This window comes from Podarcis pityusensis (genome assembly GCF_964106645.2).
Source record: "Podarcis pityusensis genome assembly, chromosome: 17".
Lineage (NCBI taxonomy): Eukaryota > Metazoa > Chordata > Lepidosauria > Squamata > Lacertidae > Podarcis > Podarcis pityusensis.
This window is the reverse complement of record NC_138042.1, coordinates 5,971,389-5,997,697: the sequence shown is the minus strand read 5'-3', so window position 1 is coordinate 5,997,697 and position 26,309 is coordinate 5,971,389. Positions and strand designations below refer to the sequence as shown.

The following is a 26,309-nucleotide window of genomic DNA, read 5'->3' as shown; positions in this document are numbered from 1 at the left end:
GGAATGAATTTTAGGAACCACAATGCTTTTTCTGTGCATTTTAAGCAGGAGCAGACAACATTTAAGGCCAATATGTATGTGGATTGTCCCTGGATAAAGTGTCTGTTCTCAGAGCTCTTAACCTAGCTCACATCTCGTCCAAAAATGCCAACTGGACATTTCATTTTGGCAACTGCAACCTTGGTTTAAGGAGCCATTTGGCACCCAGTTTAGTATCTTTAACACTGGGAGTGCTGGATGTTGCTTCATCCTCTGATAAACCACCCAAGGCAAAGTTAGGACAACTAGCAAAATGTCACTCATGTTCTTGCCTATTGTGATAGATGCACTCCTTTTCTTCTGTTCTCCATATTGTGTAGTAATATGCTTCCATGGAAAATTTAGTGTCTTGGATTCCATTTGCACATGAAGAGTGCTGTAACATGCCTAGTTTCCAAGCATGTATCCGTAACAAAGAAGGGTACGTTTAAAATAGGGATCTGGGCTGTTTCCATTTCTGTACATAAACTTGAGAGTTATTTTTTAAAGCCTTTGTTTTTTTACACTGGTTTTCGCAAAGCTTACACGCTTAAAAAAAGCAAAACCACATATTGCTCCTTAAAAGAGCTTGTATGTGAGCAATGAAAGTCTTAGGGGCCACCTTTCAGGGGAACACATTTTTCTACTTCTGAGTGATCAAGATTAATATAAAATCGTAACTTAAGCAAACTACCCTTTATTGTAAAGTCAAAATGCAGGAAACTTGAGAGGAATCTGGGCGATGGCTTAATTTAGCCTTGGCCACCATCAACTAGCAACCAGAGGAACACGGATTTTTCCTTTGTTTTCTTGGCGCTCTCACATGGGAAGGGCCTGGCTCGGCTGCGCGGCGTCTGCCTTGCTAGAAGGCTCCAGCCTCCATCCCCAGCAGCATCTGCACGTGGGCTTGGGACAGCAACCCGGCCCGAAACCCTCGAGAAAGAGCAGCTGCCAGTCCGTGTAGAGCAGAGGTAGGCAACCTCCGGCCCGTGGAGCCTCACGAGGCAGACACCTGCCACCATACACGTCCGGCGGGTAAAACCTTGGCTCCATTAGCATCGCCCCCTTCATCCGACACTCCCTGCCTGAAACCCTGGAGAGCCGCTGCCAGCCAGGGCAGGCAGCGCGGAGCTCATGGGCCAAGGGCCAGAGTTCGGCATCCTTCCCGCATCGTTTGGGCCGCAGCCTTTTCTCGCCTTCCGAATGAAGACCTGCTGGCGGAGGCGGGCCTGCTTAGACGCGCTTCCTGAGGAGAAAGCGAGGCGAGCTCGAGCAGGCCGCGGCTTTTGTCGGTTATCTTTTGAAAGCGGGGAGGAGGTGGGGGAGGGGAGGGGGAGGGGCAGGCGCGCAGGCGCACGTGAGGCGACGAGGCCTCGGAGATGAATTGGGGGGAGCGGGAAGGAGGGGGAGGGGCGTGGTCGCCATTGTGGTTTGGCCCCGCCCTCCGCGCGCCCAGCCAATCCCGGCTCGGGAGCCGCGTGTCGGGCGTGGCCTAACCGCAGCCTCGCTTTCATTCTCCTCGCTTGCGTCTCTCTCTCTCTCTCTCTCGGCGCCATCGCGATACCCTCTTGCCTCAGTGGCTAACGGCTCTCTTCGCATCCTGCTCGGAGACCGGCTTCGGTGAGTGCTTTGACGCCGGGGAAGCGCCCAGGCCGCTGCAGGAAAGCCGTAGGAGGGGCGCTGTATCGAGCATTGGAAGGGGGAGGCGGGAGGGTAACGGGGAAGAAAGGCTCCTCTTCGCCGTGTGAGGCGGGGGAGGCTGAAGGGAGAGACGCTCCACAAAATGGCGGCGGCTGCCCATAAAGAACGAGAGGGCCCCTCTGCGCACACTCTTGTGTTTGAAACGTCGCTCTCTCAGTCTCCTTCGTGAGGAGCGGTGCGCGGCTGAAGACCACCGGGAAGGGACGAAATTGTTCCAGGGGGATGGAGAGCATTAGACGTGGTCAAGTCCGCTATAGCAGCAGGTTTAACGCGGGGGCGGGAGAGGAGGAGCCCTTGCCTTACTGCGCCTGCGCGAAGGCTGTTCGCGGAGCGCGGGACAGCAGCGGGGTAGTCTTTGCGCATGCCTGCTGGGGTCCCAGTCCGTAGAACGTGAGACGCGCTGAGCTCGCCTTCCCGCATTCTGCTCAGACCACGTGTTCGCGGCCATTTTACCAGGGGGGAGGGGTGGATTGGTTGGGGCAAAGAATGGGAGCCCATTCTCTCTGCACGTCTGCCTTGATAAGCCGTCGGGAGCCGCTGCAACGCTCACTCACTAGTTCCTGCTTGCCTTCCTTCCTTCGATGACTTGTTCCAGCTATTGATGCACTGAGTAGATTGCAGGATCTTGCCATACGCACCTGATGGATGAAATCTGCCTCAGGTCGTCAGCCTCATGTTACCAAAATTATTGACCACAAAATTCTAGTAGTTGCTGCACAGGGTGGAGCCAATACCAGGCTTCATAAGATGGTTCGAGAACGCCTGATCTTAAAATATTTTTAGCTTGAAAGTAAGATCCACCTGTACGGCTAAGGACTTAATCCAAGCAGATAAACACTCATTGTCCTGTAAAATAGAAAACGTGCTGAACTATTAGCCCTCATAAAATACTAGTTACAATGAGGTTACCATAATATAATATTTTATTTATATCCCGCTCATCTGGCTGGGTTTCCCCAGCCACTCTGGGTGGCTTCCAACAAAATATTAAAAATACAAAAAAAAACTTATTTCAAAGTGTGTGTTCACCCTAATCACTTTAATCATAAATAGTATGAAAGGTGGCTCCCTAGTAGGGAAGTGGCTTAACACTGCCACCTCCTTTTCACATCTGAGAAAGATTGCCTGCATGCTTCCTTCAATTAACCTTCCATTTTTCTGAAATAGGCATTGATGAAAATTGAGAAGTGCTTATTAGCATTTCGCCTTAGTATGTCCAAACCTCAAAAGTCTGACTGATAGCTTATCAGATGCTCTGGAGAGAGCAATTCAGATAGGCACTTTGAGTAGGGGAAGTAAGCATCTTCCATCTTTGTTTAGGGATTAACACAGTTATATCACTGGGAAAACAAGTTAACAGCTCATTTGTAGCTAATTAACTCCTGCCTGCTTATAGCTAACCCCAGTCACCTGTATCTAATTGCCTCTAGAATAATGAAGAACTGTATCAGCTAGGCTCATTCTGTGTCCAGTAAAATGTACTTTTATGCACTCTTAAGACTGTCCTTTACTGTAGAAGGCTCAAGATATAAAAACTTGTAACATTAAAGGTAATGGCACAAGAACACCTTGTCTGGTATTAAGATAGGAAGCATCAAAAGAACATTAGCAATCCTACCTATATGCTGCTTTATTGCATGCTTATTTGAGAGTAAGTCTCATTGTTTTTAGTGATGCTTATTCCCAGATAAGTTTGCACAGGATTACAGTTAAGACTGCAGTTCTGTGCACAATTGTTTGGGAGTAAGACCTACTGGAAATAATACTTCTGAGTAAACATGCATAGTCGCCTGGAAATAAGCAACATTGATGTTTCAGTTTGTTGCTTCCAGATAAATAGCTGCAAATAAAAACAGAATAATTTTTCAGGTTCTCAATGTCTCTGCCTCAGGGCATGCAGGGGAAAGTAAACATGTTAAGTTTACAATGCTCAGTTGGAATAGATAATTATGGGTCTCAGTTCAGTGGGAAACAGATAGTAAAACAAAGTTAAGAGGCTCCTGGCCTGGAAGTGAGACTGCTACTGGAAGTCAAGCAACTAATGAAGATAAGCTACAAAAGGAAGATGTGAATACGGTCAATATGGGCAACCTATACATCAGTGATGACCATACAGATTAACCATAACCCTGGCTTTGTACCAGATTATTCATTGGTTTAATGAATAGTAATTTGCCCCCGTCCAGCAGAAGGAAAGAAACTGGGTTACAAAAGAGCAGCAAGCCTTGGATGTTTTGCTGACAGATGAAGAATAATGATAATCTTTTCCTGGAAAATGAAAACGGGCTGTTAGTTGTCAGTGAGCAGCTACTTGTAAATTGCTAGTGTAGCCTGTTATCTTTTGTCCTTATTCCCACCTATGTTTGCCAAATCTAAACACATTTCTTCCCTACAGATCACTTAAACAATGGCATCGGATGAAGGAAAACTCTTCATTGGAGGGCTCAGTTTTGACACCAATGAGCAGAATCTGGAGCAGTTGTTCTCCCCCTACGGAGACATTGCAGAAGGTGAGGAAGGGTGTCACACCTGATTTTATTCTGTAATTACAGAAGTTCTGAATCTGTTAACGTTTCCACACCAGGAAACCAATTGGTAGGGCTTTGGGGTTTGCAAGTGCATGCACTCACACAATGCTAGCAACTATACTATGATAAGTTAAAGACTCGTCACATCTTTCATTCAAGGCATGATAACTCTTTGGCTGAGGCAGAAAATCGCCATTCTTTGTTGAGGCAAGCAAGAGCAACCATTGTAATTCAAGGATGCATTCCAGAAAACAAAGCTGCTTAGAGTTTGTTGAGTGGGGCTGATGAGGGGTGTGGCCTGGAAAAGTCCCTGGGGCCTGATAGAGAGCCTTCAATGCCCACATTTGGCCTGCAGATCATAGGTTCCTCACCCCTGTGTTAATGTCAGCAACCTTGAATGATTTAGCACAGGGGTCAGCAAGCTTCAGCCGTGGGCTGGTCCACCATCCCTCAGACCATGTGGTGGACCAGACTGTATTTTTGGGGGGGGGGGGGAATGAACGAATTCCTATGCCCCACAAATAACCCAGAGATGCATTGTAAATAAAAGGACACATTCTACTCGTGTAAAAAGACTCTGATTCATGGACCATCCGTGGGCCGGATTGAGAAGGCGATTGGGCCACATCCGGCCCACGGGCCTTAGGTTGCCTACCCCTGATTTAGCAATTCCTGTGCTGTATCGCTTCAGATCACAGCTGCGGTTTGCCTGCTCATTCATGTAAAATCCTTTTTTCTGAATGTACAAAATGAGTGTGTGATGAAGATTGTCCAACCATGTTCATATTGAATAAATGGGGTTTTGTTAACATGAGAGAGCACTTGATACATATCTGCAGTCTGAAGTGATACTCCTGGTAATATATATTGCTAATAATGATGTGCACCTTGCTTTCTCCAAATTGTGTTGTAATTAACCAATACTATGGCTTGCTCATTTGATCTGTTTCAACATTAATCTAATTAAACTGAAATTGCAAGCTTGCCATTCAGTCCCATGGCTTGCTTTAGTCATTACCAAACACATCCAACCTTTCCCCCATTCCTCTCTAAAACAGTTCTGTAAATATTCACAATGGTTTCCCAGCCCTGTTCAGTTTCCTCACCCCTTCTTCTCAACTCTATGCACACTCTTGCACATGTGTGAGAAAACCATGAAGTCAGCCTGTTTCCTTCCCCTACCTCGCAGGTTATAAAAGCATCATTTACTATATGTTTTAGCACATGCTTCCTCAACCTTGGCCCTCCAGATGTTTTGAGACTACAATTCCCATCATCCCAGACTACTGGCTCTGCTAGGTAGGGATCATGGCAGTTGTAGGCTGAAAACATCTGGAGGACCGAGGTTAAGGAAGCCTGTTTTAGCAAAATGTTTCAATATAGCCTGAATTTTATAAAACCTTGATCCAAAGTTGTCCTTATTATTTATAGCTGTCAAAATGGGATGAGGGGCATGTATAAGTTAGATATGAAGAATGCCAATGATATATGGCTGCATCTTCTTTGTTTTCAAAGTGATTAATTGTATTCAAAAATACAAAGGTATCAATATGTCTAGTTGGGAAGGATTGTGCTTTGATACTACAGACCCTTGATGTATAGGTCTGAGGTTTCCTGGAAGCAAGCTCTTGTGATTGAGAGATTGGTTAATAAATTAACTGAGCTCATGAATAACAGCATCTTGTTTCCCCAGTAAGCTAGACAGCAGGGTTTTTCTTATTCTTCAGCATCCAGTTCTTGGAACTTATTTCCTGGATGTCCCTGTGTGGTTATAATGTCCTTCTAAGCAGTCTTTGAGTCTGAAGTGGGGCTAAAGAAGGGACCTGGCAAGGGACACTGGCTGTCATCTACATGTAGAAAAAGAGCCAAGAAAATAATCTGTTACAATTTTTTCTCTCTCCAGTGGTTGTGGTGAAAGACAGGGAGACTCAGCGGTCCAGGGGTTTTGGTTTTATTACCTATTGCCGTCCTGAAGATGCCAAGGATGCCATGAGGGCCATGAATGGAGAGGTAAGTGTCGCCCACAGAGATTGTTCACCATTTCTTATTCATTCTCTATTGCATCCACTTTCTTTGTAACTTCCTAGAATACGGAGGGCTATTAGATGTGATCTTCTGTTATGCTTGTATTGCAAAATGTTGTAACTACCTACTATTATCTTGGTGGGTGTGCTGCACAGTGAGCAGTAATAATTTTTAGTCCTGAATTACAGCTCCAGGGTTGCTTAATTCACCTTCTTTAAAGCGACTTTATGATGCTCTTCTAAACTGGGGTGGGGAACCTCTGGCTTGTCAACCCAGAATCCACATTTGGCTCATGAGGCCATTTCACTCCCAAGTTACTCTCAACTGATGTCATAAGTGATGTCAGTTGTGTGGAAAGTTCAGTCCTGTTTGGTTGGGGTGCACCAGTGAGATACACAAAACTGGTGTTCCTGAATTCAGCTTTAAAAAATATTTTTAATCCAAGCTTTGATTATATTGGACTCCTGCGTCCTTGGTAGCAGGTTGGAAGATTAGCATCATCTTGTTAAAAGCTCTGGCTCTGATTTGTTCTCTTGCTTCTCCCCAAGTCTGTGGATGGGCGTCAGATCAGAGTGGACCAGGCTGGAAAATCCTCCCGTGGCTCTTCTGGAGGCAGAGGGCGTGGACGTGGATTCTCCAGAGGTGAGCTTTCCTGTGGCATGTGCCCTTCCGTGCTAACTGCTTAGTGGTGTGGGAGCAAATAGGCTTGATAAACATTCGTGTCTTTGCTGCAGGAGGTGGAGGATATGGAGGTGGCCGTTATGATAACAGAAGCGGTGGCTATGGTGGATCTAGAGACTATTATGGCAGCAGGTAAGACCAGCACACACCTAAGAGATACTTGGTTGCAGCAGATTGTGGTACCTACAAATATGATGTTGAGATCATGATCCTTTGTGTTCTGTATTAGAATAACAGTTTGAGAGTTCCTTCTGAACCATTAAACTTTTCCTTAGAGGTAGCAAAAGAGAGCTGTTGAAGTGCTCCTGATTATTTTAGCACTAGGAAATAGGCTTAGCCAGTTGTGTGCTGCTATGGCATGGAAGCTGCAGGTATTGCTGTTTTACTAACAATGGCCTGTCATGTAGAAAGGAAGACTAGTCCTGCCATGCCTGTGTTTCTCTTCTAAATAACTACACAGTTGGTGGGTATGAGTCTGCCAGTAAGACTGGACTTACTGTAATTGGAATTGTTAACGTTAAATGAATATCAAATTACAGTGCTGCTGTATGCCTTTGTTCCTTCATGTATTGTGATTGGCTTATGTTTCATTTTGGTGGGCCATGGTGGCTGGAATCTAGTCTGGGATGATGCCTGGTTTTCAACATTGCTGAGATACATCGCCCAGTCCAGGCCCCTATACATCTCTGGCTCATGTGAGCCAGAGGGGCACCACAATTTCCTTAAACTGCTCAGCTGGGGGATGCGAATCCTCCAGCCCCTCAGCTGAGCGAGCCCACATACTGCTGCAGCTCGCGCAGGCCAGGGGACTTACTCAAAGGTGCAGGCAGACGGGGCCTGAGAAGGTGGTCACCCAGAACTTCTTCAGGCGCCGTCTGCTTGCGCATTTGCCGTCTGCAGGCAATTTGAGCTGATGCAATGCATTGTCAGCTTAAAATGTCTGAAACTGGTATCACGAGCTGAACAACAGTGGAATCCTGCTTTCCAACTGGTTTCTCTTTGCCCCTAAGGCAACTTAGCCAAAGTGGTACCTTTTTTATGCTGCTGGACTCCCATCAGCCTCAGCCAGGGCAGCCAATTTTCAAGGAAGATGGGAATTGTAGTACATCAACATTCAGAGGGCCATAGCTCCCACCACGTCCTGGGTTTTTGTTGTGACTCTGGTCATCTTGTGATGCAGATCTATGCCCATCACCTATGCCATCTGTGTACATGGTGCTTTACAAAAACTGCAAGAAGCAAAGAAGTAGTTGCCATTTTGCATTCATATAGGTCCTTATTGGAAAGACATATTGAAAAACTAGTATCGCTAGAAATGGATCCTAGTTTTTTATAACCTTATTACTAAATCGGTCCTTCTCTTAATGACCAATTTATATACAGCACTTAAATAAGAATGAGGTTTATAAATGAGCAATTCTGTATTGCACGCAAAGGTTCTTTTTGTGATTTTGGCATTATAGTGATATTTTAATATGCCCACCTGTACAATGGGACATCAGCCCCAAAATAAGTTCTGGGTGGTCTTCCAGGTCCCCAGATCAGATTTATTTTTCCATGGGCAGGAGGAAGCAAAGAAGAATCCCCACTGCATGAGTGGATGGATGCCTGCTCATACTACATTGAATCTCACTCAATGTATAACATTTAACAGCAGCTCAGCAGTGACACATCAGTCTTTTGTGCTTTTTCCCTCAAGGAACCAAGGAGGCTATGGAGACCGTTACTCTGGGAGCTCCTACAGAGATAACTATGATAACTAGGTAAGTGTATGTCTAAGCACCATCTGCTTCTGATAACAGGATAGCTACTAAAGCATAGGACTTAGTTCTCTCACGTCACAGACTAACTTGGTCAGCAGAACTCCTTTCCTCATCAGCAAGTCTAGCATAATTGCGTATGGAGAATTGGCCTGTTGCTGGAGTGAAGCAAAAAATAAAAATGGGACAGTTAAACCCATCCACACACTTTTTTTTTTTAAGGGACACTGTTGAACCAGTCTATAAAAACCATGACTACAGCCTTTTATACACGGAAACTTTCTCCGAACCGTAAGTTTATGGGAATTAAACCTCCACATTCCTAATAGGGTCTTTTAAAAGCAAAAAAGGTGTATGCAAATATTCATTTACTGGCAGATAATTTCCACCCTGCATCATCTCCAAGGCTGCAAACAGTTGCCCTGGGCTGGGAGGAGGGAGACTAGGTTAGCATCATGCACCAATGTTCTTCAGTGTACTTTATGATTTGTACCTGCTTCTTGTCCTCAGCTTGCACCGAGCATAAATCCTTCCTGAATCAAGATCGTCCTTCCAATGGCCGTATTTATAAAGATTTTTGGAGCTTCGCTGAATCTTGTTTAGTTCTCTACCTGTATCTTCCCTTTTTGTAGTCTTACCACAAGCAGCCCAACAGCTTCTGCTACAGGATGGCCTGTTAGAGCTTTCTGAAGGAAAACATTTTAATTTGCCTTTTTTTTACAGGTGTGTTTAAGCATTTTTGAATACATACTTTTATTGCTTTCCCCCACCTCCACCCCCTGGATTTCTTTTAACACACCAAGATGGGGGTTCTGACCTATTCTTCACCTATAATTCCCCAGAGTCTGAGCAAGGTGTGAGGATCCTCCTTGTTTTTATAAATGCATTAATACCTTGTAGTTTTGTAAAAGTCCTATGGTGTAGCAAGCAAGGGGTATGGTGGAAGGCAAAACCCCCTTGATTATAAAGGGAGACGTGTGTTTGATCTTCAGAAATCAGAATTTATACTGTATGATGTACCTAGAACTGAAGCTTGCAGAACTTGCAAGTTGTTCTTGAAAAACCGTTTGTTTATATTTTTTTTTAAACTGGAAGACACACATGTAACTCGATATTGTACTAAAAGTGGTTAAGGAATTCCTGTATTCAGTTCTTTGGCTTCACGAAGCCTATTAAATGCCCTTCTGAAAATGAAATTTGTTCTTGACGTTTTAACACTTCAACTATGCCCAATCTAAAGCCATAATACATGGCGCATATTTTAAACTGCTGTGTATTTGTAAAACGGATACCTTGGAGAGGAGATGCCGAGGAATTTCAGTACTTAGTTCAGTGGGCTAAATCCCACAAGCATTTGTATTTGGGTGCTTTGTATATTGTCAGTTTGAAACTTTGTGCCTTGTTTTTGGGATTCTTTCTATATTGGCTTCTGTGCCACAGAACCTCTGTGCTGTTGAGGTATTATGGGATGAGCGTGTAAGATACCAGCCTGGCCTGTGGAGCCTGAACTGGATGCATCCATGAGTACAGGCTATCATCCCTTGGGTGGTATTCAGCTTGACTTTTACCAAAAACTATACCCATTAATAACAAAGTTTGCCCATTAATTTCAGTAGGTTTACTCTGAGTAAACTTTGTTCGATACCATTCCTTGTTTGACTATATACATCACAGAGGAATATCCGTAACAGTGGGCAATCTGTCTTAATAGGGCAGGTTATCTGCTGTTGCCAATGTCTCCACTCAGGTACCTAAGAAAAGGGTCCCAAAGCAGTGTGTGAAAACCACTGAGCTAACGTGTAGGTGGGGCTCTATGCCATGATTCCATGGGAGTTAATACCACCACCACCTTACCTCCCAAATTGTGTACGGTGTACACCTTGACTTACAGAAAATGCCAGACTTTGATTTTTTATAGGGGAAAACATGTTTTAGTATTGACAATAAGCCTGAATATATTTGGGGAGAGGGAAGTTTACCTACTAAAATCTCAGAAGCTGCTATCTCATCGTGGGCCCAAAGACGTGAAGTGCTTTGCACGCCTTCTTGCCTTTCCTTGTGGCTAGCACAACTAGACTAGTCATGCAGTGTAAACATTCGTTGCACAATTGAAATAAGAGCATATGCAAATTTGGTGTATTTGCATTGTATGTCCTAGATGTAGAATGCAGCTGTGTTTTGCACAGACTGTGTGCAAGGGTACACAGACCTGCATAGGTGGTATTTCATAGCCAACCTGCATTTTGTCACATTTACGTTAAGGCTTGTTTTGTGATAAATCTCAGGGAACTATTATGAGACCCTGAAAAGGGCAGGGGCAACAAATACATGGGCTTCAGAACAGAGTCAATACTTCATTGGAAGGGATTCTTGCTGTGGCTTCTGGTGTCCTGTCCTTTCCTGCTGGAAGAGTTTGCTGCTGCTGCTGCTACTGCTGTTGTTGCTGCTGCTGATGGCTGAGCACTTAATGATCTTGGTGGTGCCTGAGGTAGTGCCTCCTGCTTCACTGCTTTTTCTGTTCTTTATTTCTTTATAATTTACTGGCGCTACCAAAAGCCAGGTTCCTTAGTTGGGTACAGTTTTGAGACAGATACAAGAGTTTCCACTGTTGGCTTTTTAAGCCATTTATATACACCCTTCATAAACACATATTCCAGTATGATTTTCAGTACAGTTTAACATCTAACAATAAAAATACACAATTAAGACATTAAAAATCAAGAGAGTAATTAAATGACAAAGTGGAAAAATAAAATTACCAGTTGTTTCAAAATACGAACTGGTTGTTTTAGTAGGCAAGCTCCACCAATGCTACTTTGGCATCTTATGAGTGGGAGGCTGAGCTTTCTGACCACAATAAACTGGTTTCTTCCTTTGCTTTGTTTAAATGGGGCAGGGAGAAAACTACGAAGCCAAAAGTCTTGAGTGGAGTGGGTGGTTGTGTTTCAAAGTGAGAATTTTTGAATCTGAAATTACAGTAAAACCATTCCCATAAAAAGAAAAGAAAGCCTGGGCTGGCGTGTGTGTGTGTGTGTGAGAGAGAGAGAGAGAGAGACACCTTGTAGGTATTTTGATGGGAATGGTAAGCCCACATTGTCGTGACTTTAAAATCTTAAGAAATCACTCTGGACTTGTTTGGTGATAGTGGAAAGCTGATGGGTGTCTGCCACTTTACCTGCATCTGTTGAAACCAAGTCAGATTTAAATACATCTCATATCAGTCATAGTGAGAGGAGCTAATGGTACAAGAGTCGAGAACATACTATAAATTGCTGCATCAAGTGTAGGATTGTTGATTGAGAATGCTTAAAGATTATCAAACTTGTGCAGTCATTGTGTAGCCAGGTTGTTTCAGTGGCCCATTGGCTTAGTTAGGTAGTGGTTTCTTGTGGTTGCTTTTAAAACCATGGTGATAACCCTTTGCTCCAATCCCATTTTGTGAGTAGAGGATCAAAATACCCTGTCTTCAAGAAGGAAGATGGAGTACCTGTAAAATATTTAATGTGGATTAAGCCCAAGACATCGGAATTCAGCAGGCAAGGCTCCATTGACAAGATAGTCATGGTATTGAGTATTGAGCCAGAATTGTAACATGGCTTTATTTGGCAGGTGGAAGGGGCACCCCTGGATCCGGAAGTGAGTTTACCTCAAGGCTGGAGTTGAGAAAAGACTTTCCCTTTGGGTACCTCTCTGGAGCTCCTGTCTTGTGCGTATTTTAATGTGGTCATTCTAAAATATGAGGGGCAAACCTTCCAATAAAATGAAGTTAGGCTGTGGGGGGTGGAATGAGTACTAATTAAGTAATGCAAGTACACTTGCACACAGACACATCAACAGTGGCATCTGCTGTGGCATGGATGCACCATCTGAAAAGTGCTTCTCCCATCAAAACTTAGTTTTTATTAAACCTTTACTCCAGCTGGTGTAGCCTTCATAAAAACCAGCGTTTTTCCCATGTCCCCACATCAACAGCTGCCTGACATCCAATGAGAGAGAGACCATTCTCTGTAAATTGCTGCATGAAGTGCTCCATAAGTGTTCATTGAGAATGCCTAGAAAGTCTTGTGACTCATGCAGTTTTTGTGTGTTGAGGTTATTTTGATGGCCCCTCCAGTCTTGGGTGCTGGCTTCTTGTGGGTTCAGCCTACTTAAGAGCAGGACATAGTTTACCCATCTCTGCTCCTTGTGTGTAAAGTTTCCTCTCCCTACTGCTTTTCACTCTGCAGCCAAAATAGTGCAACTTCTGCCAAACCTTTTAGAACCTGCTTCATTTTGGCTCTAAGCTGGAAGCAGGGGCACTGCTACTGCTTGATGACACTACTTTCCCATTCCTCTCACCAAAAGCCAGGGTGGGAAGCTCATTTTCTTCCCGAGCCCAAGAGCTGAACACATTTCTTAGCTGTAGAAAGATGCAGAACCTGATCCACATACACCTGGGTGACTCCAGAAAATGAATGGGGCATAGTTAGCTCATCCCCATCCTGTTCTAGAGCTTTGGGTCTCTGGCTGAGAGTAGGCTTTAACAAGATTTGTTTCCTCTATTGTTGTAAGTGGCCATCACTCCATTTAAAATTCAACCCACTGACCACAGGACCTTAAACACTGCTGTTTCAGGAAGTGGAAATTGATGGTATCAGCTGGGAGAACTGAAATAGCAAGTTTTCGTGAGAACACCCTCAGTTCTTGCTTAGTTTTGAATTTCTTGTTGGTGTTTTTCGAGCCCTCACAAGTGTGTGGGGTGTAGTGTTGCTGAGAGCACCCTTTAATTCTCTACTGTGGGAGCTTGCTTTTGGCCCTCAAGAAGTTACTTTGTGGCCTAGCACTGTATTGCTTGCTGGTTGATTTATGGTGTTTCCTTGTACTTTAGCGTATGTTTTGTGTTTAAAGGGTTCACCACTTCAAGGCTTCCCTAGGATGAAAAGCAGTATATAAATATATGATAGCAATGTGATCAGGGCAGGCATGGAGAGGAACTTAATCCTTTCCTCCCCTTCTGTGGTCCTGGGGAAAAAACCCCTCTTCTGAAGAGGAAGTCCCATCTGTTGGTGCTGAGGAAAGCCTTCCCCCACCCCACCCCAAATGCAAATAACATCTTCGGAGAAGGGATTTTCCTCAGGATGAGTAGAAACGAAGGAGAAAAAGGCTTACATTCCCTCTCTGATCCCACCAGCTGATTCAGTATCCGGTTTTTAAAAACATGCTGGTTAGATGCTAAGGTGCATTTGTCCTGAGACTAGGTTGTGAATTTTTAATATCTTCATGCTTAGAAGGCTTCCAAAAGCTGTAAAGCGTCAATAAATAAATTATTTTCCTTTCTTTTCTTTTAAAAAGGCACATGCACTGTTGCAGACCAGCTTAGGTTTTCCTGTTGAAAGTCAGTATGTGGTGCACACATTTAATTTAAGTGGGGCACACAGTGCAGTGGCAATTGGAATTGCAGCTCAGGGAAGGGGAGATATGGAAGGCTTCTTACTCTTCAGAGGAACAGAATCCTGCTGGATGTCTCTTTGTAGCTTTGGTATCCCTCTGCATTGGACAGTGGCACTTGAGAACTCATCTCCACTGACTCAGAAACTGATGCCGCTACTACAAGCACTGATGGTGCCCCACCTCAAAGCAGCCTGGAAGAAAGTCCTCAGATCATTAGTAGGGTGGCAGAAAGGTAAAGAGCCTGACTGAGTTCTGCTATGAAGGGACGGGGCAGTGCAAGGTGGGTGTAATTGCTTGTGTGGTTCCCCATTCCCCCCCAAGAGGCGATCTGTTCCAGAGGTGAGTAGATGTTTGAAGACCAAAAGTATTGTGCTTCCTTTCTTTGTCTTTCAGAGTGAGCCAGTGAGAGAACCTGAGAAGGACTGCCGCTACCACACAAGTCCTGAAGAAGCAGCCTTAGCAAATGCTGCTTTTCAGAGAAAAGGCAGGCTGTAATAGTGCTTAGAATCAGATGGAATACTGGGGAGCGTTGAAGGAAGGTGTCCTTTACCTTCATGCCCAAAAATTCCTTTTTGTCCCCTGTTCCCCCCTCCTTCCAGGGGCAATTTGGCAAGCAGGGTTGTGAAGCCCCATCAAAGTAGCGGGGACTTACTCTTAATCCTCTTGGAGATGATGATTCTCAGCCAAACCACTTAAAATCCTGGCCTGCCACTATCAGCGTTAAGATGCAGCCTTCGAGCATTTTGCCAGAAATGTTTTTTGGGGGTTTTTTTTACAATAAACATCTTCCAGAAATCATTAGGTACCTTGTTTTGAAGAATTTATTTTATATTGCTCAAGCAATATAAAGGTGCTGAAGCCTGTGGCAACATCTCAGCTCCAGAGGGTCTATTCCAATCTGGTTTCTAGCCCAAATCTAGGACCGAGACATCTTCCAACCCTCAGAGATAATCTACACCGGGGACTAGTGGGGCGGGGCAAGTCTATCCCTGTTCAGTCTGGTTATTTATATCATCAACCATAGTATCATTCCACAATGCCTGACTGGGGAGAGGGGACTGCTTTGTGGCAGCAGTCTTCCCCTGTTCCTGCTTAGCTGAAAGCTCCCTTTTCTACAAGAAGCAGCTGCCACTATACATACATTTGAATACATACATTTGCATGCAAAATAGTTTGCCTTTTCTACTACAGGGTGAGTCTGATCCCGCAGAGGTTTCTCCATTCTGATTTAAATCAGGGGTTTGTTCAATTTATATCTCCCCCTCCCAAAGTAGCCCAGAGCAGGGTTGATTGATTTTATGTACAAAGGCCAAGAATGAGAAGCTGAGGATGTATCCAGATGTGAAATGGGATATTGGCAATCAGGATATCCTGTGACTTAAAAAAAAAAAAAAAAAGCAGTGGTATTTCCTAAAATTTATACATACTGATTGTGAAGAAGATGATTTTACTATTTATATCCCACCCATCTGGCTAGGTTTCCCCAGCCACTTTGGGTGGCTTACAGCATATATAAAACAGTAAAATATCAAACATTTTAAAAAGGGGAAACCATCTAAGCAGTTTACAAAAAAAAAAAAAGCAAGAAAATCAATTTTAAAATTACAACAACAGTATAATTCAGGTTAAAATAGGATACATTATAGACTAGTTTCAGCATTCTTTTGTCACTCAATGACAATTAGATCTACGGAACCAAATAATGACTCCTTATTTCTACATGATTATTTCAGGTATCTTTGATATGCATGGAGTCAGATTGAAATCCAACAGGCAGAAAACGAGGTGTTGGGCCTGAAATAGATAACTTGCCTCCTGCCTCACTAGCAAGGTCCTGATCTGGATTGGGGGGGGCAACCTCCAATTTACAGTTTTTCTATCTATTTATTATAGAACTAATTGTGGAAGGGTTGCATTGTTTACTTTTGCCACCTAAATGTTTCCTGTCAGGAAGAAAGTGGTGAAGAGCAAACAGCAATCTAAAACACTATATTTGATTGTGTCACAAGGGAGCTTAGAGTTGGCAACTTGACCAGGAAGAAAATGAATTCTCTGGAACCAGAAGCTTGAAAAACTCTTCTTTCTTTTTTTAGAAGTAGGACATGCCTGAAAGATGCCAACTCCATTTCCTGTTGAGAAGCAGTGTCAATAGTCTTATATTTCCTCATAGAAAAAAATATTCTGAAGATCTGCAGAGCTCAGAAATAAAATGTATTTGTGCATTATTTTAACTGCTTTTGCAAATTGTGCAGTTCCTTTGATAGCAATACATTTTTTCAGTATCGTGGCTACATACTTGCATTTGACTTGTGCTCAGAGATTCACTTGTCAAAAGTACTATTTTCTGTACCTGTTCTTGGTAATTACTGTGCCCCCCCCCCCCACTTTTTTGCCTTTTGGGAATGTCATATTAAATTTTTGTTGGCTGGTGACATTCTTAAGGTTTCAGCTTCTTTCAAGAACACACATTCTCTTGAGAAGAGGGGCAGCTGCAACTTTTTAAATGCATGAGCAACTAAAAGCACAGGTGTTAAACTGCAAGGTGCTGCACAACCTGCCATTTCACACTGCTAGAAGAGTTGCTTCAGAAAATAAGAGAACAGGCTGTTTTTCTACTACTCTACCAAGAGAACAATTGCCCTCTTACAGCAGCCGCAAAAGGAAAGGCAAGGGAGGGAGGCATTTTAAATGAAAAATGGAATTCTGGAATTCAACTGTGCTGTAAAGACACAAAGTTCCAAAGTCTGGGAGCAGCCACCAAGAAGGCCCTGTCCCATGTCCCTGCCAGCCATGCTTGTGAGGGTGGTGGGACCAAAAGAGGGCCTTCCCCCAAGGATCTCAGAACCCGGCCCAGTTCATAGGAGGTAATAGTATGTTGAAGGTGGAGACTGAATACAGATGGGGAAGGATGGCTGTGGTCAGTCCAGCCCCAAGCTGCAGAGGTTAAACTGACCACCTGTGTAATCTTTACATATGGACAAGCTTTATGCATGTAGGCTGTGTACAAGGGAGCTGCACACAAAAGCATGAACATAAACAGATTCAGATGTGGATACAATGGGGCTTCTCATCTCTACCTTCCTGCCCCCTCCCAGGCACATGCCTCCCCCATAGCTATCAACTTTTCCCTTTTCTTGCAAGGAATCCTATTTGGAATAAGGGAATTTCCCTTTAAGAAAGGGAAACATTGACAGCTATGGCCTCCCCCCCCCCCCCTTGGGGACACCCCTATGGCTATCAGCTCATGTGGTGTTAGCCTCTGCCTCATTCCTAAAGGTTTTTCCCCCCTTTTATAAATTCACAGTTGTACCTCGGAAGTCGAATGGAGCCTGTTCTGGAAGTCTATTCAACTTCCAAAACGTTTGGAAACCAAGGCACGGCTTCCGATTGGCTGCAGGGAGCTTCCTGCAGCCAATTGGAAGCCATGTCGGACGTTCGGGTTCCAAAGAACGTTCGCAAACCGGAACACTCCCAGGTTTGCTGTGTTCGGAAGCCAAAATGTTTGACTCTCAAGGTGTTTGACTTACAAGGTAAGACTATACAAAGGAAGCCTGCTGTGAAATGCGCTGTTCAGAGTGCTCCTCTTCAGGGTTCCAGCCACCAGCAGCTTCTGCAGTGCTCCATTCCCCCCCCCTTCCTTTGCTCAAGTCAATCCATGTTGAGCTGCTGCTGGGTTTTCCCTTACAAGATTCCACCCTCCCGTAATAATTTTTTGTACACCCTGGGGTTCCTGTAAGGCTTGCTATTTCCCTCTTCTATTGGGATGGGGCAGTTTGGTCTGGGTAAGGACCCGCACTCGGAAAAAGGGTTTGCTGCTTTGCACAGCAGGAGTGAGAGCAACGTTTCTGGGTTAGGAACTGATAGTTCAGTAACAGGAGCTTTATTTAGAGGGGCCTCTAAGACCTGCTGCTAAAACTGAAAGGCCTAAGGAGCCAGGGCAAGTCCTCAGGCTGCCCCTTCCAGAGCATTCAAGGGGATCAACAAATCGCAAGCTCTACCAATGCCCTCTGGGGAGTCTGCAGCGCACGTTCCCTGCTGCTGCCTCCCCTGAGCCCATTCACCTGGCTGGAATGCAGCTTGATACACAAAAATAAAAGCCAGTTTTGTTAATCTGCCCACCACCAGCATTTGGCCCCAAGGAGGTTGCCCAAGAGAGAATGTGGCCCTCCGTCTTGAAAAGAGTCCCTGCCTCTGGTATAGAGGTTGTGCATGCTCTGCCTCCCCCTTTTGTTAATCCCTTGCCATTGCAATGCAGCCAAAAGCACATCTTTGTCCCCAAAGCCGCCTTTTGGATGCAAAGGAAATGCTCATGAAACATCCCACAGCATGTTGGCCTCTGCGTGCTGCAATGAGGTTCTGGCCCACAAAACAGCCTCAGTGAGAGGCTGTTAAGAGTTTGCTTTGGAGTTGCTGAAGATGCGTCTCTACATGGTATTTGACCCCCGAGACATGTTTTAGGATTCACCCTGTTCTTTTGACTATTCTGTTTTAATACAGTATTTTTAAATTGCTGTAACCCAACCTGGGGCTTTGTGGTCAAGGGCAGATAAGAAATAGAATTAAAAAATATATATGAAGATGATGATGCCTGGTGGTGCAGCTATAAAACTGCTAACACATTTGCAAAGCTAAGCAAGGCCCAGTACAGTTTCAAATTGGATGGGGGACTGTGTGTAGAGATTTCTACATTGTAGGGCAGCTTTCCAAACTTTTCATGTTGGCAGCACACTTTTTAGACATGCATCATTTGGCAACACAGTAATTTAGCTTTACTAGCAAACCAGAGGTTAAACTAACCCTTTTCCAGCCCTTGGAGGAGAGTGGGGAGTGTTTGCACGGCACACCTACAAACTGCAGCCGACACTGATGTGTTGCAGCGCAGAGTTTGGAAATCTTTGTTGTAGGGGGTTGGGCTAGAATAGATGACCCCCAGTGCCAACTACAATTCTGTGATGCAAACCAACCACAAGCCTTTCTATTTGTCTGGGCAAAATAGAAATGCAGCAAATCTTCTCTATGTTCTTTTTATCTTTTTGTAAACCACTTTGAGATAAATAGGGTCTCAGCTGGCATACTAAAAATGGAGCTGGGAGACAGTCACACTGGACACAGAATTGACTTGTACCGCCATGAACAACTATGAGTCCAAAATGACTCCCAGGCTGCGCACCTGGTCTTTCTGGGGCACAGTTACCCCATTCAGGACCAGGGATTCCTCACATCTGCCCCTCCAAAAAACAATACTTCTGTCTTGTCAGGACTCAACCTCAATCCATTAACCACCACCCATCTTCCAACCACCTCCAGACACACAGGACGTTCACCACCTTTACTGGTTCCAGTTTAAGAAGAGGTAGAGCTGGGTATCATCCACATACTGGTGAACACTTATCCCAAAGCCTCTGATGATCTGTCCCACAGGCTTCCTATAGATGTTAAAAAAAATGGCGTGGGAGGGAGAGGACGGAGCCCTGAGGCACCCCACAAGTGACTTCCCAGAAGTCTGAACACTTGTCCCCCCTCCAACACCACTTTCTGGACACAGCCTAGGAGGGATAAGAACCACTGGATAACTATGTCCCCAGCTCCCAACTCCTAGTTGGTCCAGAAGCATACCATGGTCTGTATCAAAGGCTACTGAGAAGTCCAGCAGGCAGGTTTCACCTCTTTCCATAGCCTGCCGGAGATCATCAACCAGTGCAACCAAGGCAGTTTCAGTCCCGTGATGGGGCCTGAATCCTGATTGGCGATAAAGAGAGGTTAAATCATTAATTTAGGACAACATGAAGGGGATACAAATAGGTCAGATTTGAAGGAAAAGGGTGGGGTGAGGGGAGGAGGAATTCTCAAAGTCTTTCAGAGCTTATCAAATTGCTTTTATTTTTATGTCTGCCTTCTCACATCAATACAGCAGGAACCTTTCCATCTTTCACTTGGAGGCAGAAGAGGCAGAGAATGAATCTCACTTCATATGTAAACTCAATGTTAATTGTTATATCAGCTTCTTTCTATGTCTTCCCATGTCTCCCTCCTCTGGAGGTAAGATTCAGAAGCCACATTGCAGAACTAAAACACATCAATCATATCCCAGCAGAGAAAAGACATTTGGATGGAAACGTAGACGCTTTCATCAGGATTTCTGGGCTCCAAGTACCAGACACAATTCCAACTCCACAACTGAGATTGTGGACCCACAAAACTCTATTCTGTTTCAAGCTTTTCCTGCATAATGAAGCTGTATGTATGGCTTACCAAAGAAATGCTGAGCATTTCAAACCAGAGCTACAATAATCCAACTGTTCTTTTACCTAAACTGGGAATCAGATACTACTTTAGAACACTTCCCATTTGATGTCCACACACTGTGGTTGAAGAACAGACATAACCAGTGCTTCAAAATGATTTTTTTATTTACCAGTTGTTACCTGCCTTCTCTCTCACACACACACATTAAAAATGGAAATAATTCCTAATGTAGGTGGAGTCTGCTTAGGGTTAATTTCTATTGTTGAAACATTGTGAAATGCAAAATAAAAACAATAAAAAAATTGAAAAATTCCAGTAGTAACACCCCACATTTTTTGGACAATATATGAAAATGATCAATCCCAAACCCAATTCAACACTTTTTGGAAAAATAACATTTTCATGGGGTCTGTGTGATTATTGCTGTTCTAGCCCCTGATGTTTGTTTCAAATATCAGCTGCATGTTGACTTAACAGTATTATCACCTTAATGTCACCAAAACACTTAGAATCCCCATTTGGCGCATCTCATTCCAAAGTACCTTGGATGATCAGCGGCAGAGAACTGAAATGTCCACAAAGGCAGTGCTTGGCCTGTTCCTCCCCCCCCCCCAATTTCTAAATGAAGATCAAGGTTCCTATTAGCAACTGGATTCCAGCTAGTTTCAGCTCCCCTCCCCCGCAGCAGCATCCGATCTAGAACAGCACACTCTTCCGCTGGATCAACTTCTGAATTTGATTCAGGACTGGGCAAGGTGGGACGGCCAGCGCCAATCTCAGCCACCAAGAGAACAACCAAAAGAGCAAGCCTTTGCCAAATCCCCACAGGGGAAAGCTTTAATGCTGCTCAGGCAAAGCTAGACAGCTCTCTAAAAAGAGGCTCCGCACAGCAGAAAGATCAACAAGTTTTACAACCACAGCATATGTATAAAATGTGCCGTGCACCTGACAACAAAGAATGAACTTCCCCTGCCTGCTTTGGTAGGTTCAAGAGTAGACTGAGTCTGCTTGGCTTATAAAAACCCAGCAGGCAGCAGCTAAACCAGGGTCAGCAGCAAATCTGACATTCCAGAGGACAAGCGCTACTGTTGGATATTGAAGATCTTGGATAGGAGAGAGCTGTTTGATTGGGATTTCTGCTGGATCTCAGCAGCCCGGGCCAACTGCTTCTTCAGGCGCTTGTTCCCTTTGCTGGTCTGGATTTCCTCCTCAGTCTGGCGCTGGACAAAGCCCCAGCTCTTCTCCTCCTGTCCTCCCCGATTGCCCTTTTCTGAAAAGCGCTTGCTCTTCTCTACATTCTGCAGGTAGAAATTAGTCTCGCGCTTGGCCAGTGAAACTTCGGCCCGCATGCGCTGCTGCCGCACCTGACGCTCATAGGCCAGTCGCTCGCTCAGGTGAGTCCACTTGAAGCGGTGCAGATACTGGGGACAAAAGACAAGGAAACTTAAGCCCTGCAGGATCAGGCCAAAGGCCCGAGTCCAGCACTCTGCTTCTAACTGTGGCCAACCAGATGCCCCTATGGGAAGCCTGCAAGAGGGACGTCCTCCACAGGCCACTCCCAGCAATGGGCATTTAAAGGCGTGCCGCCTCCAACAGCAGAGGTACAACATCTTCTTAACACTTTCTAAGAGTGATTCTTTATACAGTGCATAGAGTCCTGGGGTCTCTTTTCCTTCCCATTACAGTGGTACCTCGGGTTAAGAACATAATTTGTTCTGGAGGTCTGTTCTTAACCTGAAGCACCACTTTAGCTAATGGGGCCTCCTGCTGCCGCTGCACAATTTCTGTTCTCATCCTGAAGCAAAGTTCTTAACCCGAGGTAATATTTCTTGGTTAGCAGAGTCTGTAACCTGAAGCGTATGTAACCCGAGATACCACTGTATTAAAAACGTAGGCTTAAAAGATTTGACAATCGTGCAACCAGGAATGGCCAACGTCTGAATGTTCAAGAAGCACCTCTGTTCTCCAGACATTAGTCCGGGGACCCCTGCTCAGTGGGTTAGTCTCCATAATCATGCAGCATTAAACATTTTAGTGATATGGAGAACTTGTACAGTGGTGCCTCGCAAGACGAAATTAATCCGTTCCGCGAGTCTCTTCGTCTTGCGGTTTTTTCATCTTGCAAAGCACGGCTATTAACGGCTTAGCGGCTATTAATGGCTTAGCGGCTTTAAGAAAAAGGAAACAAACTTGCAAGAACTCGCAAGACGTTTCGTCTTGCGAAGCAAGCCCATAGGGAAATTCGTCTTGCGGAACGACTCAAAAAATGGAAAACTCTTTCGTCTAGCGAGTTTTTCGTCTTGCGAGGCATTCGTCTTGCAGGGCACCACTGTACAGGGATGATCTGACATCATCAAAAGGAGCTGGAATGGGAACAGAGAAATGACTGTACTCCCCAAAAAGGATCCCCTCATGACCCACATTTCGCAGCAGCCCATTGCTATTCCAGAATGTAGCTGATTTGCCAATGCGACGCCGTTCACATATGAAAAGATACCCATATGGATTCATTGTTTCTTCTCCTTGGAAGTGAAATATTACTTTGAGGGTCATCTCTGGACTTGACCATCCCTGTTCCCCCCACCCCAGCTTCCTGGGCTTTGGGAGCAAGAACATCCAAGCATAGTTTTGTAAAGCTGTTTTGCACCACATTAATGAATAGATGGATGTGAGAGAGGCTTTTGCAAATTCATGACTTCCTTCATTCAGTCCGGTACCTTCAGAAAGGTGGAGTACAGTGTCAGATTTAAGGTGCTGGTTTTGACCTTTAAAGCCCTTCACAGCCTAGGACCCTTGTACCTACGGGACCGCCTCTCTCGGTATGCTCCACGGCGGACCTTAAGGCCCATAAATAGCAACACCCTAGAGGTCCCAAGCCCTAAGGAAGTAAGATTAGCCTCAACCAGAGCCAGGGCCTTCTCAACACTGGCTCCGGCCTGGTGGAACGCTCTGCCTCATGAGACCAGGGCCCTGCGGGATCTGATTTCTTTCCGCAGGGCCTGTAAGACAGAGTTGTTCTGCCTGGCCTTTGGCTTAGAATCAATTTGATTCCCTCCCCCTCTTTCTTTTTTCCTTTCTCCTCCTGTGAAGAGGCTGCATTTTAATGTTTTAATGTTGTATCTTAATCTTGTTTTTAAAGTTGTATTTTAATCAACTTGTTTTTATTATTGGTTGTTAGCCGCCCTGAGCCCAGTCTTGGCTGGGGAGGGCGGGGTATAAATAAAAATTATTATTATTATTATTGGCCACTTTACACCTCATTCCTTCAACGGAGAGTTTTAAGTCACAAGATCAACTAGATGCGAAGGGAGTAATCCTTATTTACTGGCGCAGCCCTCAGCACCCACTTACCTTCATATTCCAGAGGTCATAATGGAATCGGCTCCTCTTGCGGACACCCATGGGCGTATTGTGCAAACTGGCAGCTACCACCTTTGCCACACGTTTATCCCTGAATTCTACCCAGCCTTCAGTGAAGTTCTTGGCATTGCTACCTGCTTTCTTCTTTTTCTTTCGTATAAATCGCTCTGCAGGACACAGAGAAGAGGGTTACAGGTTTGTGCAGAATGTGACAACGGCCTAGTTTTAAATGCAACCTCGGTCCACACATCCACTGGCTTCTAGATTTCTCACTCAACTGTAGTTTTTTCACATCCTTTGAAAATGTAAGAATTGCACAACGCTTCAATTAAGGTGGCATACAGATCATAAATCAAATAACACTCTGAAATCAGCTTCTCTACACTAATCTCCACGTCTTTCATACGCTCCCCATACCAGATGCTGACACCGGTTCTAAGGCAACTGTATCCAGCATGGTATTTTGCTTTGTAGCCTTTCACCATGGCATTTATTCTGCCTGACCCTGTTCAGCTGACTGGCAGACCCACCCACCCCTGCCCACTGCTCCCCAATACACACCAAGAAGGCTCACCTTCAGGCTGCAGGAAAATACGTCCTACTTCACCATGCACACTAAGCAAGTTACGGACATGTCGTGGCCGGAAGCGAGGAGGGATGTGACCAAGGTAAATTATGCCTGGCACAACTTTTTTGGCACCATCTTCAGTGGAGAGATCCAACTGAACCTCACTTCCTTCTTCCTTCTGGTCAGTCGCTGCCTCTTCCTCTTCAATGTCCATTACCAAGTCTTCAGCTCTTGGTGTCTCCTGACACTTCTCTACACCTTGATCAGCCATCCAAGTGTTGCTCTTACTGCTATTATTATTATACTGGAGGGAGTCGGGGAAAGAAGGGAATGTTGCGCTGGGAGGTTGCTTTCTTCCTGCAAGGAGAAGAGACATTTCAAAAAATAACAACACTCTGGAATCTGCAAGGGAGAGAATGCCTCTTGTTAACACCCAGACCCTCACTGCCACCCATGGGGATCCCTCAGTGTCTCAGTCCATGACATTTATTGTCACTTGACATTTATACTGCTCCTTATCCCATAAGCCATGGGTAGGCAAACTAAGGCCCAGGAGCCAGCTGTGGCCCAATGGCCTTTTAAATCCGGCCCGCAGACTGTCCAGGAATCAGCATGTTTTTAAATGAGTAGAATGTGCCCTTTTATTTAAAATGCATCTCTGGGTTATTTGTGGGGCATAGCAATTCATTCATTTTTCCCCCCTTCAAAATATAGTCTGGCCCCCCACAAGGTCTGAGGGACAGTGGACCGGCCCCCTGCTTAAAAAGTTTGCTGAACCCTGGCTGGCAGCAGCCACTACTGGGCAGGATGGAAGTCTGTGTTGCACAGTCCTGTCTGCTTGTCGGGCACTATACTGTGGCCTGGTAGACTGAACATAATGCTAACAATACAGCATATAGCAGTGGTTTTCAAAGGGGGCAGCAGGAACAATCAAGGGCGATTACACGTGCTGCTGCCCTGCATGATGTTGCGTGCACGCCTTCACACGTGCGCACACACGTGTCCGTGCCAAGCAGGTCTAAGCCTTAAGCCTCCATGCCCCTCGCTCCCCTCCCCTCCCCTGCCTCGCCCGTGTCCCGTCCCCGCCACTCGCTCCCTTCCGTACCCACGAAGAACTCTCACCCTCGGCGCCCACCTGGAATCTGCGCGGAGAACTTCCGGCGCTCACTTCCGGCAGCTGTCGCAAAAGGAAGGCGGTAAAAGGAAGTCCAAGCCCCGCCTTCCCACCCCATAGAGATAGAAAAAGAGAAGAGTGACACGCATGCGCAGCTACTCAGACTCCATTCAAAAGGAGAAGCCGCCTCTGGAATGGCACGAGTCAGCCAGAAGATTTTTAAGGCCCGTCTGAAGAGATAATTATTGTGTGTGTGTGTGTGTGTGTGTGTGTGTGTGTGTGTGTGTGTGTGTGTGTACACACACACACACACACACACACACACATATACATGTACATATATTTCAATGCAAAATTACAACAAAAATTACAAACATTGAATCCAAAATAAAACTATAAAAACAAGAAAGAAAAGCAAAACACAAAAAAAGAAAAAAAACCGCACACACATCTACAAATGAAACCATATCTTCATTCTAATCTAGTCATTACATACATGTACACATATTGCCTCCCTTCCTTTGTTCTAAGACCTCAAAAAATTTACTCTTTCTAAATTGTTGTTTCTAATGTTGATTACCTCTACCTTTATACTTTTTAAAGAAAAAGAAAAAGGAATTATTGAATCTTTATTGATGTATTTACTTATTTATTTTTCTTTTATTTGCACAAAGCAGCTAAAAAACTGCTTTAAAAACAAATACATCCGAGCGGTGATGCAAGCTGCCGCAATTCCTGCCAGAGCGCCCGATTCTCTGATTTTCAGGGTCGAGGAATCCAGTGCAGCCCCTTTTCCCGCTATCGACAGGAGCAGGGAGCAACTGCCTTGGGCAGCATCCTCGGCAAACATATGGCAAACGGGGCAAAGGCATGATTTT

The 26,309-nt window shown here is 44.8% G+C and overlaps 2 protein-coding genes across 10 annotated transcripts; one reads left to right on the top strand and one right to left on the bottom strand.

Moving 5' to 3' along the window:
* Positions 1-1,475: 1,475 nt before the first annotated feature.
* On the top strand, positions 1,476-14,944 carry LOC308466985 (cold-inducible RNA-binding protein-like). Of its 7 annotated transcripts, none has more exons than XR_013981018.1 (9): positions 1,476-1,638; positions 4,115-4,229; positions 6,151-6,257; positions 6,821-6,914; positions 7,007-7,085; positions 8,653-8,716; positions 8,936-9,004; positions 12,323-14,375; positions 14,537-14,944. XR_013981018.1 is itself a non-coding variant. In XM_080988390.1 (7 exons), exons 2-6 carry the CDS (start codon positions 4,127-4,129, stop codon positions 8,714-8,716), a joined length of 447 nt encoding a protein of 148 aa, XP_080844516.1. In that variant the 5' UTR covers positions 1,476-1,638; positions 4,115-4,126; the 3' UTR covers positions 14,537-14,944. The 7 variants fall into 7 exon arrangements, 3 of the variants coding, with proteins under 3 accessions (XP_080844516.1, XP_080844515.1, XP_080844514.1); XR_013981019.1 differs by having other exon boundaries at positions 12,323-14,423; XR_013981017.1 differs by lacking the exon at positions 8,936-9,004 and having other exon boundaries at positions 12,323-12,419.
* A 5,053-nt stretch (positions 14,945-19,997) lies between these two features.
* On the bottom strand, positions 19,998-25,564 carry ABT1 (activator of basal transcription 1). Of its 3 annotated transcripts, none has more exons than XM_080988305.1 (4): positions 25,453-25,564; positions 24,324-24,674; positions 23,741-23,916; positions 19,998-21,810 (listed from the first exon to the last, which is right to left on the bottom strand). In XM_080988305.1, exons 1-4 carry the CDS (start codon positions 25,547-25,549, stop codon positions 21,472-21,474), a joined length of 963 nt encoding a protein of 320 aa, XP_080844431.1. In that variant the 5' UTR covers positions 25,550-25,564; the 3' UTR covers positions 19,998-21,471. The 3 variants fall into 3 exon arrangements, with proteins under 3 accessions (XP_080844431.1, XP_080844432.1, XP_080844433.1); XM_080988306.1 differs by having other exon boundaries at positions 25,423-25,485; XM_080988307.1 differs by lacking the exon at positions 25,453-25,564 and adding an exon at positions 25,262-25,376.
* Between the last annotated feature and the right edge of the window lie 745 nt (positions 25,565-26,309).